This window comes from Nerophis ophidion, linkage group LG19 (genome assembly GCF_033978795.1).
Source record: "Nerophis ophidion isolate RoL-2023_Sa linkage group LG19, RoL_Noph_v1.0, whole genome shotgun sequence".
Classification (NCBI taxonomy): domain Eukaryota; kingdom Metazoa; phylum Chordata; class Actinopteri; order Syngnathiformes; family Syngnathidae; genus Nerophis; species Nerophis ophidion.
Genome location: NC_084629.1, coordinates 3,810,304 through 3,831,274, shown reverse-complemented (window position 1 = coordinate 3,831,274; position 20,971 = coordinate 3,810,304). Strand labels below are relative to the sequence as shown.

Genomic DNA, 20,971 nt, shown 5'->3' with positions numbered 1-20,971 from the left:
AGAAATTAAACTCATTTTATTTGCCTGTTTTTTTTTTTTTGCATCTTCTGTGTAATTGTCCTTCTTACAAAATCCCAATTAAAGGCTGCCCTCTAGTGACAGAATCATACTATGTCACCCGCCCAATCAATGCGGCGTTAAAATAACCCAGAGTGGTTTTACCTCAAGTAAACATCTTTAAAAAAAAAAAAAAAACAACATCACAAACTGTACCCGTGTTTTATACAAAAGTTCCATCGTCGTTATTTGTTTAGTGTGAGACGTTCACAGGGAACATGAGGCACGTAAGTGTTCAGTAGCTGCGTGTTACGTGGAGTGTGTTTGAATGTGCAACCTAACTGCAACACAAGTACTTTTAAAAGGATACAAAGAAATGGAGTTTTAAGGAAAGGACAGAGGCTGATGTATAAAAAGGTTATGAAAACATTGCACATCTACACAGCCCCTGCTTCGTACACACACACACACACACACACACACACACACACACACACACACACACACACACACACACACACACACACACACACACACACACACACACACACCGGCTCAGAGGAAATACCTGCAGCACAAAAATGCTGAAGGCTTCTTCTAGTGCAGGTTTGACAGCTTGTCAGGTCTTTCACGGCGAGAAGTTGTTTGTGAACTGCCATTTCTGGTGGGCATTTTTAGCTGCGCAGTGGGCGAAGAGAAGGTTGTCACCCTGAGGCGACGCTTCCAGGCACAACTGGTTGGGCGAAACCTCGACGAGCAAGTGCTCGGCCTGGACAGTAGTAGGAAGACAAACACGTGATGTCTGGTGAGTAGTAGCAATGACCATTTGACACAAAAGTTCATTAGCTACTTTGGTTGTTTTGGGGTTTTGAGAAAAAAAAAATCGGTCTAAGCCTGGGTCCCTGGAGAGGGGGTCCAGACTGAGGTCAAGGGGAAAAAACAACTCATAGCCATAGCACACATGACACATAATGCACCTCAAAAGGGAGCACATAACAGTTTGAGATGCCACCTCAGTAGAAGCATTTAAGTCTCACCTTAAAACTCATTTGTATACTCTAGCCTTTAAATAGACTCCCTTTTTAAACCAGTTGATCTGCCGTTTCTTTTCTTTTTCTTCTATGTGCCACTCTCCTTTGTGGAGGGAGTCCGGTCCGATCCGGTGGCCATGTACTGCTTGCCTGTGTATCGGCTGGGGACATCTCTGCGCTGCTGATCCGCCTCCGCTTGGGATGGTTTCCTGCTGGCTCCGCTGTGAACGGGACTCTCGCTGCTGTGTTGGATCCGCTTTGGACTGGACTCTCGCGACTGTGTTGGATCCATTATGGATTGAACTTTCACAGTATCATGTTAGACCCGCTCGACATCCATTGCTTTCCTCCTCTCCAAGGTTCTCATAGTCATCATTGTCACCGACGTCCCACTGGGTCATTATTGTCACCGATGTGAGTTTTCCTTGCCCTTAGAGGTTTGTGCAGCCCTTTGAGACACTAGTGATTTAGGGCTATATAAGTAAACATTGATTGATTGATTGACATCTTTTATTCGGGGGATATATCAGAGAAAACTTGTCCCGGACAGGGATATAATTTTGTTTGGGTGGTCTTCAGAAACACAAAAGCTTCCAAAATATATCACAACTGTGTTGCTTCTCAGGACGGTTTTGACCAAAGGAGTGGGAAAACCCGTATGCATAGATCTGATCACTGACCGTATAAAAAAACTTTCAGATAACCATCCGTGGTTTTGGGTAAAGGAGTATGTATGGTCAAAAAACTGCGGGATTAATGTGCATATATTAGGGCAATGGTTCTCAAATGGGGGTACGTGTACCCCTGGGGGTACTTGAAGGTATGCCAAGGGGTACTAGAGATTTTTCAAAAATATTCTAAAAATAGCAACAATTAAAAAATCCTTTATAAATATATTTATTGAATAATACTTCAACAAAACATGAATTTAGGTTCATAAACTGCGAAAATGAAATGCAACAATGCAATATTCAGTGTTTACAGCTAAATTGTTTTGAGGACATGTTCCATTAATATTGATGTTAAAGATTTCTTTTTTTGCGAAGAAATGTTTAGAATTAGGGCTTCACGGTGGCAGAGGGGTTAGTTAGTGCGTCTGCCTCACAATACGAAGGTCCTGCAGTCCTGGGTTCAAATCCAGGCTCGGGATCTTTCTGTGTGGAGTTTGCATGTTCTCCCCGTGAATGCGTGGGTTCCCTCCGGGTACTCCGGCTTCCTCCCACCTCCAAAGACATGCACCTGGGGATAGGTTGATTGGCAACACTAAATTGGCCCTAGTGTGTGAATGTAAGTGTGAATGTTGTCTGTCTATCTGTGTTGGCCCTGCGATGAGGTGGCGACTTGTCTAGGGTGTACCCCGCCTGCCGCCCGATTGTAGCTGAGATAGGCGCCAGCGCCCCCCGCGACCCCGATAGGGAATAAGCGGTAGAAAATGGATGGATGGATGGGTGTGAATGTGAGTGTGAATGTTGTCTGTCTATCTGTGTTGGCCCTGCGATGAGGTGGCGACTTGTCTAGGGTGTACCCTGCCTTCCGCCCGATTGTAGCTGAGATAGGCGCCAGCGCCCCCCGCGACCCCGATAGGGAATAAGCGGTAGAAAATGGATGGATGGATGGGTGTGAATGTGAGTGTGAATGTTGTCTGTCTATCTGTGTTGGCCCTGCGATGAGGTGGCGACTTGTCCAGGGTGTACCCCGCCTTCCGCCCGATTGTAGCTGAGATAGGCGCCAGCGCCCCCCGCGATCCCAAAAAAAAAAAGGGGAATAAGCGGTAGACAACGGATGGATGGATGTTTAGAATTAAGTTGATGAATCCAGATGGATCTCTATTACAATCCCCAAAGAGGGCACTTTAAGTTGATGATTACTTCTATGTGTAGAAATCTTTACTTATAATTGAATCAATTGTTTATTTTCAACAAGTGTTTAGTTATTTTTATATCTTTTTTTCCAAATAGTTCAAGAAAGACCACTACAAATGAGCAATATTTTGCACTGTTATACAATTTAATAAATCAGTAAACTGATGACATAGTGCTGTATTTTACTTCTTTATCTCTTTTTTCTCAACCAAAAATGATTTGCTCTGATTAGGGGGTACTTGAAGTAAAAAAATGTTCACAGGGGGTACGTCACTGAAAAAAGGTTGGGAACCACTGTATCAGGGCACCATTCCATTCGATTCTTAGGGGTAACAATTTGATTTGAAATAGAATAAAACCAATTCTTGATTCAAAATCTATACTTTTTTTTTTTAGTGGGTGCTAGTTCTATAATTAACTACACTCCATAAAATAGACAAACTGCTCTGATAAATATTTATTAATTTAGGGTTGTCCAGATACCAACATTTTGGTACTGGGACCGGTACCAAAGTGTATATCGATACTTTTCAAAATAAAAGGGACCACAAAAAATAAAATAAAAAAAATGCTGGCTTAATTTGAACAAAATCTTATGATACGTTAAACATCTGGTTCTAATTGCACTGAAAGAACTATTTTAATAGATTAAAATAAAAATTAAAAGGGATTAAACACATTGGGATTTTCTTGTTGCACTAAAGCAGTGGTTCTCAAATGGGGGTCCGCGTACCCCTGGGGGTACTTGAAGGTATGCCAAGGGGTACGTGAGATTTTTTTAAAATATTCTAAAAATAGCAACAATTCAAAAATCCTTTATAAATATGTTTATTGAATAATACTTCAACAAAATATTTCATAAACTGTGCAAAAAAAATGCAACATTCAGTGTTGACAGCTAGATATTTTGTGGTCATGTACCATAAATATTGATGTTAAAGATTTCTTTTTTTTGTGAAGAAATGTTTATAATTAAGTTGATGAATCCAGATGGATCTCTATTACAATCCCCAAAGAGGGCACTTTAAGTTGATGATTACTTCTATGTGGAGAAATCTTTATAATTGAATCACTTGTTTATTTGTCAACAGGTTTTTAGGTATTTTTATATCTTTTTTTCCCAAATAGTTCAAGAAAGACCACTACGAATGAGCAATATTTTGCACTGTTATACAATTTAATAAATCAGAAAACTGATGACACAGTGCTGCATTTTACTTCTTTATCTCTTTTTCAACCAAAATGCTTTGCTCTGATTAGGGGGTACGTCACTGAAAAAAGGTTGAGAACCACTGTATTAGAGCACCACGCGATTCGATTCTTAGGGGTAACAATTTGATTTGAAATAGATCCTGTTCTGTCTCCCTGTAATGTTTGTCTGATCTTGAATGGGATTGTGCTGAAAATTGTAATTTTCCTGAAGGAACTCTCCTGACGGAATAAATAAAGTACTATCTATCTATCAAACCAATTCTCGATTCAAAATCTATACTTTTTTTTTTTTAGTGGATGCCAGTTCTATAATTAACTACATTCCTCCATAAAATAGACAAACTGCTCGGATAAATATTTGTATTACTTTTAGGGTTGTCCAGATACCAAATTTTGGTACTCGGACCGGTTCCAAAGTGTATTTCGATACTTTTCAAAATAAAGAGGACCCAAAAAAATAATAATAATAATAAAAAATAATGTTGGCTTAATTTGAACAACATCTTATGATACGTTAAACATCTGGTTTTTATTGAACTCAAATAAATATTTTCGTAGTTTAAAATAAAAATTAAAAAGGCATTAAACACATTGGGCTTTTCTTGTTGCACTAAAGAACAATATATATTAGAGTAGCAGGGTCAAATATGTCTTGTAAATAATGTATTTTATAATGTTTTCTTATTGTTATAATTACACAAAATGTGTAAGTTACATGTAAATAACTGAATATTGTTCGATGTTTTGTCAATGTGGAACCATTGTCTCGTTATTCAGCATGTGTCTTACTTTATAAAGAATAGCAATAGATTTGGATATTTTTCCTTTTATATATTCAATATGCGGTTTCCAACACAGTTTATGATCAACTATTATTCCCAAGAATTTAATTTCATATACTCTGTCAATTTCCACATGATTTAACTTTAATTTTGCTTCACAATTTGTCCTTGCACCACTAAACACCATAAATTTAGTTTTCTTATCATTCAATGATTACTTATTAATATCAAACCATTTTTTTAGTTGAATTAACTCAACCTCCATTATCCTCAACACTTCCTTCAACACTTGTCAAGGATAAAACATAAATTGTAGCAATTTGTTGCAAAATTCAGTCATTTCACTTGCATTAGTTTACGCTACGTGTGTTGCCAACTCCCAGAAAAAAGAATAATGGACATCTTGCTGTGCTGGTGTACCTAATATTTGGGGCCTTTTTTTTAAATTATTTGTGTGAAATGTGTTGTGTTAAATTCAACAATTACATCACCCCTCGTAAAACCAGCACGCCACAAATAAATTGCAGTCTGGCGGGAAACGACCAAATGTGGTTGAAAGGCTGAGCTACACACCCTAAGTGGAACTTGAACTTACCAGTGCAGAGTTGGACGATTTGTGTAGCCAGCGTTGTCCAGCCTTGGCACGGTCACATGACTCTACAACCAAGCGGTTGTATTTGGCCTGGGGTGCGACACACAGGTCCTGCTGGCGGATGTTCCTCAACCAGGTGTAATTAAAGTGCTGACTCTTTGAGAAAGTACAAAGCCGGTGTGAGACATTAAAAATGTACATCTTCAAGACACAGGGGTCACCAACCTTTTTAAAACCAAGAGCTACTTCTTGGGTTCTGATTAATGCGAAGGGCTACCAGTTTGATACACACTTAAATAAATTGCCAGAAATAGCCAATTTGTTTAATTTACCTTTTAATAAACAAATATATATGTATAAAAAAAATGGGTATTTCTGTTTGTCATTCCGTCTTACATTTTTTTTTGGAGAATAAATGATGGAAAAAACACTTTGTTGAACGGTTTAAAAGAGGGGAAAACACGAAAAAATAAAAATAACATTTTTAAACATACTTTATCTTCAATTTCTACTCTTTAAAATTCAACCAAAAAAAATGAAGAGAAAAACTAGCTAATTAGAATCTTTTTGAAAATATAAAAAAAAATAATTTATGGAACATCATTAGTAATTTTTCCTGATTAAGATTAATTTTAGAATTTTGATGACATGTTTTAAATAGGTTAAAATCCAATCTGCACTTTCTTAGAATATATAAGAAATTGGACCAAGCTATATTTCTAACAAAGACAAATCATTATTTCTTCTAGATTTTCCAGAAGAAAATTTTTAAAAGAAATTCAAAATACTTTGAAATAAGATTTAAATTTGATTCTAGAGATTTTCTAGATTTGCCAGAATAATTTTTTTGAATTTTAATCATAAGTTTGAAGAAATATTTCACAAATATTCTTCGTCGAAAAAACAAAAGCTAAAATGAAGAATTAAATTAAAATGTATTTATTATTCTTTACAATAGAAAAAAAAATACTTGAACATTGATTTAAATTGTCAGGAAAGAAGAGGAAGGGATTTAAAAGGTAAAAAGGTATATGTGTTTAAAAATCCCAAAATCATTTTTAAGGTTTATTTTTTCTCTAAAATTGTCTTTCTGAAAGTTATATGAAGCAAATTAAAAAAATAAATGAATTTATTTAAACAAGTGAAGACTAAGTCTTAAATGTTTTCTTGGATTTTCAAATTCTATTTGAGTTTTTTCTCTCTTAGAATTAAAAATTTCGAGCAAAGCGAGACCAGCTTGCTAGTAAATAAATAAAACTTAAAAAATAGAGGCAGCTCACTGGTAAGTGCTGCTATTTGAGCTATTTTTAGAACAGGCCAGCGGGCTACTCATCTGGTCCTTACGGGTTACCTGGTGCTCGCAGGCACCGCGTTGGTGACCCCTGGTGTAGAGCAAAGTCTAACCTACCTGCTTGCTGAGATCACACATCTCAAAGGAGAGAGAATAATTTTGCAGAGTCAGACATTCTCTTAGGCCCCGATTGAAGACCTGTAGTAAATCAAAATATATAGAGTATATATACACACTAAAAAGAATACCAGCACTGCAAAATAATAACCAACTTACAAGGCCTTTAGCTTTGACTAAGGGGGAATCCATCTCTGGGTACACATTATCCAGGTACCATTTGAAGCTCTTGCACTTCAGTCTGTGCCTCAGCTGGATCTGCTCTGTGAGGTTGCCCACGTCAATGACGCTGATGTCCAGCAGGTGGTGGTAGCCGTGGCCGTAGAAAAGCTCCTTGTACTCGTCCAGCCAGACCTCGGCAACTCTGGCCAAGTTACGCTCCACAGTCTTCCGCCTGTCCTTTGGGAATTTGTATGGGTTCTGATCCCGGAAAATGTGTCCTACTCGAGAGCAGGGGATGATCTCTATTTCGCCTCCGCACATCCAGATCTGTACGGGCAGTCATCACATAGGATTTCCTCAAGTTAATCCGCACCACAGTCATGACTGTTAAAAGTGATTTGGGCTTTTAGTCAGAAGGACTATTGTTTTGGCCAACTCTATACAAGGCCAAAACCTTCACCCAAACAGAAGTGCCTTGTGTCCAAATGTGAGTTTGGCTCCCATTTCCCCCCAGAGGAGAGAACTGGAATCACATTCAATATTTCCTAACAGCAGAAGGCCATCCAGCAATCAGGAAGGCTCTCACCTGAAGCAATTAAGTCCACTCCTTTAAGTCTCCAGCTCCAGGCCAACAAACACTGCTCTAGGAGAATTTGCCAAATGCAGTAATGCCCAAATGTTTACAGAGACCAGGGTGGCTGATGGTGAGACGACTTACATTATTTTGATGTTTGATTTGATATGTTGAATGAGGTGGCGACTTGTCTAGGGTGTACACGCCTTCTGCCTGAATGCCGCTGAGATAGGCTCCAGCGACCCCAAAAGGGACACGTGGCAGAAAATGAATGGATGGATGGATGTTTAATTTATTTTAATTGCCAAGTGGTTGTTAAAGGCCTACAGAAATGAGATTTTCTTATTTAAACGGGGATAGCAGGTCCATTCTATGTGTCATACTTGATCATTTTAAGATATTGCCATATTTTTGCTGAAAAGATTTAGTAGAGAACATGACGATAAAATTTGCAACTTTTGGTGCTGATAAAAAAGCCTTGCCTGTACCGGAAGTAGCAGACGATGTGCGCGTGACATCACGGGTTGTGGAGCTCCTCACATCTGAACATTGTTTACAATCATGGCCACCAGCAACGAGAGCGGTTCGGACCGAGAAAGCGACGATTTCCCCATTAATTTGAGCGAGGATGAAAGATTTGTGGATGAGGAAAGTGAGAGTGAAGGACTAGAGGAAAAAATAGATGGTTCTTGCTAGCTTCAGCCACGTTGTTTATTCGTGGTTTCAAGCGGCCGTCTCTACTGTTTAGTTTAGCACGGGGCGAGTGACTAAGCGCAAAATAATGTTCTTTCGCCTCACGGTGACAGCATTTCAAGGCAAATGTGTGTCAATTTCCGGGATATGCGTTTAACAATGGATTTCGTTTTACTGGCCAATTCTGTAACTGTCCACGTGGAAATGCATTACCGTATTTTTCGGATTATAAGTCGCAGTTTTTTTCATAGTATAGAGTGCGATTTGTGTGAAATTAACACATTACCGTAAAATATCAAATATTATTTATCTCAGTCACGTAAGAGACTAGGCGTACATCAGCAAACGTCACACACACACACACGTCAACCAATAAAAATTTGGCAAGGGCGGGTCATAACAGAAGTGCATTGTTCTCAATACTCCATAATCACAATTAAAATACATAAACAATTGTGGGAAAAAAAGATGCTTTGGAGTTGGCATAGATTGTTTAGAAGCGACACAGAGGAAAACGTTTTTATCGGATTTAGCGATTAAGAGTGACAGATTGTTTGGTAAACGTATAACATGCTCTTTATGTTATTTGAATGACTTACCATAATATGTTACGTTTAAATACCAGGCACCTTCTCAGTTTATTTATGCGTCATATAACGTACGCTTATTCAGCCTGTTCACTCTTCATTTTAAATTGCCTTTCAAATGTCTATTCTTGGTGTTTGATTTCATAAAATAAATTCCCCCCAAAATGCGACTTATACTCTAGTGCTGTGTTTTTTAATCGCTGTGCCGTGAGATACAGTCCTGTGTGCCGTGGGAGATGATCTAATTCCACCTATTTGGGTTAAAAATATTTTTTGCAAACCAGTAATAATAGTCTGCAAATGATGTGTAGTTGAGTGTCGCTGCTGTCTAGAGCTCGGCAGAGAAACCGTGTAATACTCTTCCATATCAGTAGATGGCGGCAGGTTGTGAATAGCTTTGTAGATGTCGGAAACAGCGGGAGGCACAGTGCAGGTAAAAAGGTGTCTAATGCTTAAACCAAAAATAAACAAGAGGTGAGTGCCGCTCAAAAAAGGCATTGAAGCTTAGGGAAGGCTATGCAGAACGAAACTAAAACCTAACTGGCTACAAAGTAAACAAAAACAGAATGCTGGATGACAGCAAAGACTTGCTGTGGAGCAAAGACGGCGTCCACAAAGTACATCCAAACATGACATGACAATCAACAATATCCCCACAAAGGAGGATAAAAACAACTGAAATATTCTTGATCGCTAAAACGATGCGGGAAATATCGCTCAAAGGAAGACATGAAACTGCTACAGGAAAATACCAAAAAAAGAGAAAATGCCACCGAAATAGGAGCGCAAGACAAGAAGTAAAAACTACACAGGAAAAGAGCAAAAAAGTGAAAATAAGTCAGGGTATGCTGTGACAGTACACCTACTTTGAGACGAGCTATAGTCATGCATGCTTGGTTATGCTTTAAAGTCATATCCAACAATTGCCACAACGACTTTTTACTGTCAACTGGATTTCGTTTTTTAATGATTTCTGCTGGTGGTGTGCCTCCGCATTTTTTCGACGCAAAAAATGTGCCTTGGTTCAGAAAAAGTTGAAAAACAGTGCTCTAGTGCGACTTATGTTTTTTTTCTTCTTTATTATGCATTTTCGGCCGGTGCGACTTATACTCCGAAAAATACGGTACTTTATTTGTTGAGTTTAGTGATTGTTGATTAAGCATACTGGCGCCGTGTCAAAAAGTAGCAACCATGGTATGATCCCAAACTTTGCTCCTTATCTGTTTGTTTCAAAGTACAAACTCACAAATTTGCATGCACGTTGCATGCAAATTTCATACATTGGAAGCTATATTCGAAATCAAAATTGTCTTAATCGTCCAGCCGTAGTTAATGTGTGTCTGTTCTTTACCTTAAATGAAATCTCCATGTTCTCTCCACCCCACACATCCAATCCTGGATCATAGGCACCGAGTTCGTAGAAGTATTTCCGGTCAATGGAAAAGAGTCCTCCAGCCATAACGGGACATCTGTGAGATTGAAACAAAACCTCATATAATGATGATCATGAAACACATAAAATAACAAGGGTGAGCCCGAGGGTGTCTGGGTACCGGATGGGGTCGGCTGTGGTCATATTCTTCTTCTTAACATACTCGTTTGATAGGGCATTCCAACCAAACACCAAAGGCCATTTGAAAATGCCCCTCTGGAAGTTGTCAACCATCTTATAACTAGAGGTGAAAGGAAAATAGAACTGTACAGTAAAAATGAAAGACATCCATAACATATTTTTCTGACTGGTGCCACCTCAGGTCCTGGTCACTGATGACATCTATAACTGGACAGGGCACCTTCCTGCGATCCATGTAGACTCGCTCCAGCAGAGGCTCCAGCCAGCCCACGTTGCATTCAACGTGCGAGTCGAGGAAGGTAAGAACCTCGCCTAAGAGCAAAGCAAACATCCTGTTACTCTGAAATAACCACACGTGGACAGCTGCAGTACATATAAATTATGTTGGCTTTTAACAGACACATGCTTGTGTTTAGTTTGCAGTTTTTCCCCACATAGTAGGGGTGTAACGGTATTTGTATTGAACCGTTTCGCTTCGGGGGTTTCGGTTCGGTACGAGGGTGTGTCGAACGAGTTTGTAAACTAAAGTCTTAGCAAGCTGCTCTGCTTTCTGCCTCTGTCTGAGCAGTGAGTACCCAGCATTGTCCCGCCCACACAACCATCTGATTGGTTACATACAAAGCCAATCAGCAGTGCGTATTCAGAAAGCATGGAGTCTGTGCTCCGGCGTCGAGATGAGCAGATATGTGTTTAGCAGGTGAGCAGTGGATATCGTACACTCCCCAAATTATAAAAAACACTTCCCAGTCACAACTATTATGAACATCACTATGAGCCCGTTGACCTTCTAGAAACTTTAAACTGCAGCTCAGCTTGCTCATAGTTGAGGTGAAGGCTAATTAGCTTTTAGCGTTACTTTAGCTCATTTTGCTATGTGTGTGTGTATAATAAAAGTCAACTACAGACTTCCCAAATGCTGTAATAAATTAAGCATGATGAGTTGACTTGAAACTGTTTAATGTTTCACTTGTTGTAATGTAGAAAGGTTTTGACATCTTATTTAATCAAAGCAACAACTTGAGGCAGTTTAATGTGGATTAACGTGGGTAGAATTATTATAATGTTCCCAATGTTAAAAAGATAAAGCCATTGTTTACAAATTTGGTAAATAAATAACCAAAAAATGTATATTTTGTTGTTTTCTTACTGTACCGTGACCTCTAAACCGAGGTACGTACCGAACCGAAATTTTTGTGTACCGTTACACCCCTACCAAATAGTGGGAAAGTTAGTCAATTACACACAAAATATGACTATTTACAACATGTACTACTATCTGGGTGTATGTTACGTTTTAAAAAAAGATTCCCTATGAAGGAGACAGTTAATATAGTTCTTAATTAAACCACATTATAATATGTAATGGAGATCTCTTCCATGTACAAGGCCAAAACCAGAACACACCTTTGGCAACGGCTGCTCCAGCCAGCCGAGCCCTGATCAGGCCTTGACGTTCCTTCAGACGAATGATTCGGACTTTGGGAAACTGGGACATGTACTTGTCAAGCGCGTCCTTTAGGTTATCTGCACCAGTTAAAACAAGTTTGTAGAAAGGTCAACTCCAGCATACTGTACTTGGAGAAAAAAATAGTTAGAGCAAGTTACATAGAGATGGAATGATTGGAACAGTATATGTACATGCACACAGTAATGTAAATTAGTTTAAGTTTTGCCACCCAATGTCAGAGGTATTTGTGCAAAAATACCGCATGTCTATTATTGTGCTTGCGGTTGATCAAAATGTATTGTTGTAGAACTGCACTTCCTCATACTGAATAGTGACACAACAGCAGCAGAATACTACAAATACCTATCACCAATGTTCCCTCTAAGGTGCGCGCCTGCGCAGTAGCGCACTGCTCACGTGTCCTCTGTGCGCAGAAAATCAAAAATCCCATCTGAACTTTAAACAAAATAAACACATTGCAATTTATTCTGTATGATTTTGCAATGCAACTCTATGAGTGACAACAAGAGTGGCCCCGGTGAATAAAACAATCTTTGTCAACACAGTTCAATTATCATCTGTCGAGACACTTTACTGGCAGGAATTCCATCAATCACTTTATTGAGCAAAACTGTTTGTAACCACACCAAAAACATGTGTAAAAACAACTTTTATCTATTAAAAACTGGTAATTTTCTACCATACAAACCAGGCTTAAACCAACTTTGTCTTCCGTCATTTCAACAGAAGCCGCTCGCTCTCTCACATGCACCAACACAAGCACTCCTGGCACTTAGCCAGTGTTGCGTTTATGGCCACACAAAAAGTCGGACAACCCTAACGCCACACAATGTGTAAATGCCAGGTTGTAACATTCTGACTCCTCAATCAGATGTGTGCTTATTTTACTGCCATTTATTAAGAATGTTAATCTAAGGATGTTATTCATGAAATATTGTCACTAGATTTCATAAATGCTAATAAAAATATGTATTTTACAGACAGAAAGTTACAGAAACTAAATCAGGGTATCTGCAGGGTTCAGCAAGTCAAATTTAAGACTTTTTAAGACCTTTTTAATGCCACCTTGAATTAAATTTAAGACCGAAAAAAAAAAAAAATCTATGAATATAAGCGATGGTTGGGGATCCCACTGTACTACAACCTCAATGACAATCAGTCAAGTTTACTTTTTGTATGTTTATTAATAAACAAACTGATAAGCTGTTTGGCAGAGTGGTGCTTATCAAAAATCTTGAGAGATCCAAAAACTTTGACATCCAAAACAAACAAACCAACACCAATAAAAACATAGTAACCGAGGTGAGCGTAAAAATACATTACATTTGGTCAATAATAGTGCAATAATAGTGCAAAACAGTATTATAACAACAACAAAACACTGAACACACACTCAAATGAGCCTCAGTTGAGCTTCAGCTGGCTGTTCTCATTCACGAGTTCTGCCTCTATTTTTTACATCACTTATTTTGTCTTTGTATCTCTTTAAGAGATACAAAGACAAAAATGAGTGAGTTGAAATCACTCACTTTTACTCAAAGACGTGCTGTAACTTTTACTCAGACGTGCCCCGAAAAAAAAACACAAAAAAAAACTGGCCGGACAATTTAAGACCATTGAGTACTGAATTTAAGACCATTTTAGGAATTTTTAATAAATTTAATACTTTTTAAGGCCTTAATTTTAGATACATGAATTTAAGACTTTTTAAGGATCCGCGGATACCCTGTAAATGTAATCTCTGAAAGGGGTGACATTTCTTTTAAAGGCAGGACCCGCAGCCAGACAGAGAATACTAGCACATAGTTCATGAAAAACACGTTTTTTTGTTATTGTCATTGTAAGAAGGCAAGATCACTTATATCAGAAAATTGTTTTAATAGAACATTTAAATTGTTATTTCAGGTTTGGGACAGGTGTGGCCACAGTGTGCACGTCTGTTGCTCACATGTGCTCCACTGAACACTCAGGGAATTTGTGCGTTTGCTCACACACATGAAAAATTAGAGGGAACGTTGCCTATCACACTGCCCTTTTACATTACTACAACTACTAATCATACTGTAAATAAACACTACATTAACATGAATGTAAGACATCCAGGAATACAATTTAAAACCCTCAAACTTACCGTATAGTTTATATACACACATAGTACACACGTTTTAAAATCAATGTCAAAATCAGTGACATTTTCCCTTTGGATTGTAATAAAAAAATGTATTTGCCGCTCCAACTGCAATTTGATGCTTTGTTGATCACTATTATCTTTTAAATATTCAAACTACCCCTTTGTAAGCAAAAAAACTAACTTTGAGCCATGTTTTTCCTCCAATGGCTCGCCAGTGTGAGTGACGGGCAAAAGAGCTCTAACCTGTTGGTGCCACCTGTTGGTTTCCATGCATGAATCTGTGGACCTTTTCAGACTTTGATTGATTGAAACTTTTATTAGTAGAATGCACAGTACATATTCCGTACAATTGACCACTAAATGATAACACCCGAATAAGTTTTTCAACTTGTTTAATTCGGGGTCCACGTTAATCAATTCATGTTTTTAAGTTGAGAAATAAGTCTTATAACAAAATCAACACCTTTTTATAATGTCACTTCTTTTGAGGAAAGGTGGAATGAAAAGCGACTGAAACTAATTTTGAATTCAAAGTTCATGGATCATTTTTGTTAGAAGTGTCCGACTCCCGATACAACTTTTCCCCTTGCGATTGGATACCGATATTGTAACCTTGAGTATTGGCCGATACCAATATCGATCTGATTCATTTTAAGCAGGAATCATTGCTTGCTTTTATTTTGTTGTGTAGAATGTAAAGAAAATGCTTGATCAAGTGAAATGAGTCAAACAGAAAACAATGCTACGTATAAACATCTCTAATGTATTTGTCATGAACTGTCTGGAACAGATTTACAATATCTTTAAATTGAAATGAGGTGGTAATTAGTTTTTTTGGAAACAAATTACAATTCATTCAGGTTGAAGCAGTAGATTTAATAATGTGGACACATTTGATACTGGATAATTTCTAATAGTTAAAGTGTCTGTGGGGGTGGCAACTTGTCCAGAGTTTAGCCTGCCTTCTGCCCAAATGCAGCCGAGATATGCTCCAGCGACCCCAAAAGGGACAAGCGGTAAAATGGATGGGATGGAGGTGTGTATATGTATATTTAAATAACAGATACAAATAAGCTACTAGAATTATTGGAGATATATATATATATTTGAACCAGGGTCCCTGGTTCAAATCCCACCTAGTACCAACTTCGTCACGTCCGTTGTATCCAGAGCTAGACACTTCACCCTTGCTCCTGATGGGTGCTGGTTGGCGCCTTGCATCAGTGTGTGAGTGTGTGTGAATGGGTAAATGTGGAAATAGTGTCAAAGCGCTTTGAGTACCTTGAAGGTAGAAAAGCGCTATACAAGTACAACCCATTTATTTATTTTATATATATATATATATATATATATATATATATATGTATGTATGTATGTATGTATGTGTGTGTGTGTGTGTGTGTGTGTGTGTGTGTGGGAAAAATCACAGGACTACATCTCTACAGAACTGTTTCATGAGGGGTTCCCTCAATCATCAGATTTTAATGGAAGCATTCACATGTGAATGACTCTCGTTTTTAAAAACTTTTTTTGTTGCCGGGCTTTGAGGGAGAAGGTTCTGGTTTTATTGTTTGCTGTTGTCTTGTATTGTGTACCTACATATTGCGCTCTACCACGGTATCGAGCACTATTATCTGGATAATCCAATCAAGATATATATATATATATATATATGTATATATTTTTTTAAATAACAGATACAAATATGCAACTAGAATTATTGGATATTAGTTTATAATGAAAAAAGTTTTAGCAATATTATTAATTAAGGACACTTACTGCGCATTGTATATAACTTGTGTGCTACTAAGTGCTTTGTTGTTGTGTAGTTGCATGGTGTAAATTAGCTATTAGTAAAATACAGGTTGAAAGATTAAGATTAAATACAGTATAAACTTTGTTTCTTCTTACTCCTTTTCAGATGTGTTGAAATGTTCAAATGCAACCACAGGAGGTTCCTTTTTAAAGGCCTACTGAAATGAGACTTTCTTTAAACGGGGATAGAAGGTCCATTCTACGTGTCATACTTGATAATTTCGCGATGTTGCCATATATTTGCTGAAAGGATTTAGTAGAGAATATTGACGATAAAGTTTGCAACTTTTGATCGCTGATAAAAATGCCTTCCCTTTTAAGTAGCAGAAGATGTGCACGTGACGTCACGGGTTGTAGGGCTCCTCACATCCGAACATTGTTTATAATCATAGCCTCCAGCAGCAAGAGCTATTCGGACCAACAAAGCGACAATTTCCCCATTAATTTGAGCGAAGATGAAAGATTCGTGGATGAGGAAAGTTAGAGTGAAGAACTATAAAAAATAAGTGACGGCTCCAGGCGGCGGCAGTGGGAGCGTTTCAGATGTATTTAAACACATTTACTAGGACAATTCTGGAAAATCCATTATCTGCTTATTGTGTTAATAGTATTTTAGTGAGATTATAAAGTCATACCTCCAAAGTCGGATGGCTGCGGTGAACGCCAGTGTCTCAGAGAAGCCGAGGAGCCAAAATCAGAGCTCCTTTTTTGACAGCTACAGGAGGAGGTCCCATAATCCACTGAAGTCTCCGGTAAGAGCCGACTTAATATCACAATTTTCCCATCCAAAAACTTGCTGGTTGACATAGAGAAACATGTTCGCTTGACCGCTCTGTGTTAAAGCTTCACTACAAACAAACACCGGCTGTGTTTCGGTGCTAAAGGCATTTGCAATCCACCGCTTTCCACAAACAGCATTCTTCTTTGACGTCTCCATTATTAAATGAACAAATGGCAAAAGATTCAGCAACACAGATGTCCAAATTACTGTGTAATTATGCGATGAAAAGAGACGACTTTTAGCCAAAAGTGGTGCTGGGCTAATATGTCCGCTACAACCCGAGACGTCACAAACACGCGACGTTTTCAACAAGAAAGTTGTTGAAAATTTAATATTGTAATTTAGTAAACTAAACCGGCCGTATTGGCATGTGTTGCAATGTTAAGATTTCATCATTGATATATAAACTATCAGACTGCGTGGTCGGTAGTAGTGGCTTTCAGTAGGACTTTTATGTAACATGACTTAAAATAAATAACCGTAACCAAACAATCATAGCTCTTGATGACATCAGATTGTAGGCTACAAGTGAGCCACCTTTACCTTTGGCGCTGAAGTCGTCCACGAGAATGATCTCCTTAAGGAGGTGTGGCGGCGATCGATTGATGACGCTGTGCACGGAGCGCAGCAGGGTGGACCACACCTCATCCACGAAGCAGAAGATCACACTGGTGGAAGGCAGGTTGTCGTGGACCAGGTTGTGGGCACAGCTAGGGACAAGAGGGAGTTACATAGATGGCAGGCAGGGGCACAGTGGGGCAAAAAAGTATTTAGTCAGCCACCGATTGTCCAAGTTCTCCCACTTAAAATGATGACAGAGGTCTGTAATTTTCATCATAGGTACACTTCAACTGTGAGAGACAGAATGTGAAAAAAAAATCCAGGAATTCACGTTGTAGGAATTTTAAATTTGTAAATTATGGTGGAAAATAAGTATTTGGTCAACCATTCAAAACTCTCACTGATGGAAGAAGGTTTTTGGCTCAAATTCTCACGATACATGGCCCCATTCATTCTTTCCTTAACACGGATCAATCGTCCTGTCCCCTTAGCAGAAAAACAGCCCCAAAGCATGATGTTTCCACCCCCATGCTTCACAGTAGGTCTGGTGTTCTTGGGATGCAACTCATTCTTCCTCCAAACACGATGAGTTGAGTTTGTACCAAAAAGTTTTATTTTGGTTTCATCTGACCACATGACATTCTCCCAATCCTTTGCTCAGACGTCCGCAACTAAACCTGATTTGGAAGAATTCCACGCCAGTGAGTAAAAGTGGGGCACTGCAATAATTAAGTTATTTTAACTGTTGGGTTCAAGTTGTGGTACTTTTTTAAAATATCTATTTTTAATCTCCAAAGACAAGACCATAAAGTACCACAACTTGAACCCAACAGTTAAAATAACTTAATTATTGCAGTGCCCCACTTTTACTCACTGGCGTGCTCTCAGGCAAACTTCAGACGGGCCTGGACATGCACTGGCTTTTGCAGGGGGACACGTCTGGAACTGCAGGATTCGATTCCTTGTCGGCGTGGTGCGCTCTGATGGTAACCTTTTGTTACTTTGGTCCCAGCTCTCTGCAGGTCATTCACCAGGTCCCCCTGTGTGGCTCTGGGATTTTTGTTCACCGTTCTCATGATCATTTTGATCTTGTGTGGAGCCCCAGATCTTGTATGTCTTCCATTTTCTAAAAATAGCTCCCACAGTTGATTTTCTCACACCAAGCTGCTTGCTTATTGTAGATTCACTCTTCCCAGTCTGGTGCAGGTCTACAATTCTTTTCCTGGTGTCCTTCGACAGCTCTTTGGTCTTGGCCATAGTGGAGTGTGACTGTTTGAGGCTGTGGACAGGTGTCTTTTATACAGATAACGAGTTCAAACACAGGCTATTAATACAGGTAACGAGTGGAGGACAGAAGAGCTTCTTAAAGAAGTTACAGGTCTGTGAGAGCCAGACATCTTTCTTGTTTTAAGGGACCAAATACTTATTTTCCACCATAATTTACAAATACATTCTTAAAAATTCCTACAATGTGAATTCCTGGATTTATTTTCCACATTCTGTCCCTCACAGTTGAAGTGTACCTATGATGAAAATTACAGACCTCTGTCATCATTTTAAGTGGGAGAACTTGCACAATCGGTGGCTGACTAAATACTTTTTTTTGCCCCCACTGTACCTGACAGGTAGTGTTCGGGGCGTGACTCACATCTCAGGCCTGGTGTCGGGAACACCTCGGTCCACCGGAATCCGGTCGCTCAGGAAGACGTTGAAAAAGCCCTCGTCCCATCGCTCCTTCACCTCGGCGTCCTTGTCGCCGGGAACCACGGCCGCTTGGCCGAACTGGCCGACGGCGGCGGGGTCTCTGGGGGCGCTGGTCACGTCGAGGGACAGCACCTGGTGGACACCTCCCGTTGAGAACTTCGTAACGTGGTTCTCCTCAATTACACTGGCAGAAGGTTCAGTTCTCGTATCCTGCTGCTGCGGCTCGGGTTCCCCTTTAACTTTCCCTGTCGTGTTCGTGGGTTTAATTTCCGCACCCTCAACATTGGAGCTCTGATTTACAGGTAAATCCACAGGCTTTTTAGCAGGAGCCTCCTGCAATCCTGCACTTTTTAGCAAAATGGAGTTGCGTCTGTAGACCGTGGCCATGTCTGGACTGACCGAGCCTCTGTCCCCCGTCCTGAGCAAAGGATACCCGTGGTCCCTTTTGGTGGACTGGTTGACCTGGGCCCGCTGCTTGAGGAGCTCCCTCTCCCGCATGACTCGCTCCTTCAGCAGGTGAAGGTTGGTGTCGCTGAGGGACAGGCGGAGCACAGCAATGTCCAACAGGAGCCAAATGACAGAAGCCACGAACACAAACACCAGAACCCTCCCGCTGCCCCGCAAGTACCTGCGGATCATCCTGTTTTAATAAGGCGACTTGTCCAGGGTGTACACCGCCTTCCGCCCGATTGTGGCTGAGATAAGCACCAGCGAACCCAAATGGAATAAGCAGTAAAAGAAAAAAAATGGATGGATGGATAACGCGGTAACTATCAAAGCAGCTTTTTGAACAAGTGTCCGACGTTAAAGTTCCCCTCCCACGGAGCGGTTAGCTGCCTGCGTGGCATGCTATTAATACGACGCGGAACTACGGTACACGTAGAATATGACGAATAGTTCATTCAATTCGCTCATTATACCAACTTATTTGGACATTACCGTGTCATATAATCCGTGTCGTGTCATTCCGCGCTAATGTTTCCTACCGTGGGATTTTTTTTTTCTCCCCTCACGCCGACTCCGATTGGACAAATAACCGAAGAGCACAAACCGGAAACGACTGGTGAATTTCAAAATAATACCGATAGAGCTATTTATTTGAGGAGCACAACCGGAAACGGCTGGTGAATTTCAAAATGATACCGAACGAGCTGTTATTTACAGCAGTGGTTCTCAAAAACTGTTAAAATAAATTCCAATTGGAAACAATATGTAAATATAGAACAATGAGATCATGTGGATAGCCATAAGTGTTTACATATGTACGTGAGATTTTTTTTTTTTAATTCTAAAATCAGCAACAATTCTAAAATCCTTATAAATATATTTATTGAATGAAACTTCAACAAAATATGAATGTTTATCTGTGTTGGCCCTGCGCTGAGGTGGCGACTTGTCCAGGGTGTACACCGCCTTCCGCCCGATTGTACCTGATATAGGCGCCAGCGCCCCCCGCGACCCCAAAAGGGAATAAGTGGTAGAAAAATGGATGGATGGATGTAAAGATAGAACAATGAGATCATATGGATAGCCATAAGTGTTTACATTTGTACCAAAGAGTACGTGAGATTTTTTTTTTAATTCTAAAATCAGCAACAATTCTAAAATCCTTACAAATATATTGAATGAAACGTCAACAAAATATGAATGTTTATCCGTGTTGGCCCTGCGCTGAGGTGGCGACTTGTCCAGGGTGTATGCCGCCTTCCGCCCGATTGTACCTGACATAGGCGCCAGCGACCCCAAAAGGGAATAAGTGGTAGAAAATGGATGGATGGATGTAAAGATAGAACAATGAGATCATATGGATAGCCATAAGTGTTTACATTTGTACCAAATAGTACTTGAGATTTATTTTTTTTAATTCTAAAATCAGCAACAATTCTAAAATCCTTACAAATATATTGAATGAAACGTCAACAAAATATGAATGTTTATCTGTGTTGGCCCTGCGCTGAGGTGGCGGCTTGTCCAGGGTGTACACCGCCTTCCGCCCGATTGTACCTGATATAGGCGCCAGCGACCCCAAAAGGGAATA

General features: G+C 39.5%; 1 protein-coding gene across 2 annotated transcripts; it reads right to left on the bottom strand.

Moving 5' to 3' along the window:
- Nucleotides 1-19,988, bottom strand: LOC133537881 (polypeptide N-acetylgalactosaminyltransferase 5). Of its 2 annotated transcripts, XM_061879000.1 has the most exons (11): nt 19,562-19,988; nt 18,878-19,465; nt 17,212-17,378; nt 11,878-11,997; nt 10,650-10,785; nt 10,454-10,573; nt 10,252-10,369; nt 7,044-7,373; nt 6,885-6,965; nt 5,480-5,632; nt 1-766 (listed from the first exon to the last, which is right to left on the bottom strand). In XM_061879000.1, the coding sequence occupies exons 1-11, from the start codon at nt 19,570-19,572 to the stop codon at nt 626-628; spliced, it is 1,965 nt and encodes a 654-aa protein (XP_061734984.1). In that variant the 5' UTR covers nt 19,573-19,988; the 3' UTR covers nt 1-625. The 2 variants fall into 2 exon arrangements, with proteins under 2 accessions (XP_061734984.1, XP_061734983.1); XM_061878999.1 differs by having other exon boundaries at nt 18,878-19,988.
- Between the last annotated feature and the right edge of the window lie 983 nt (nt 19,989-20,971).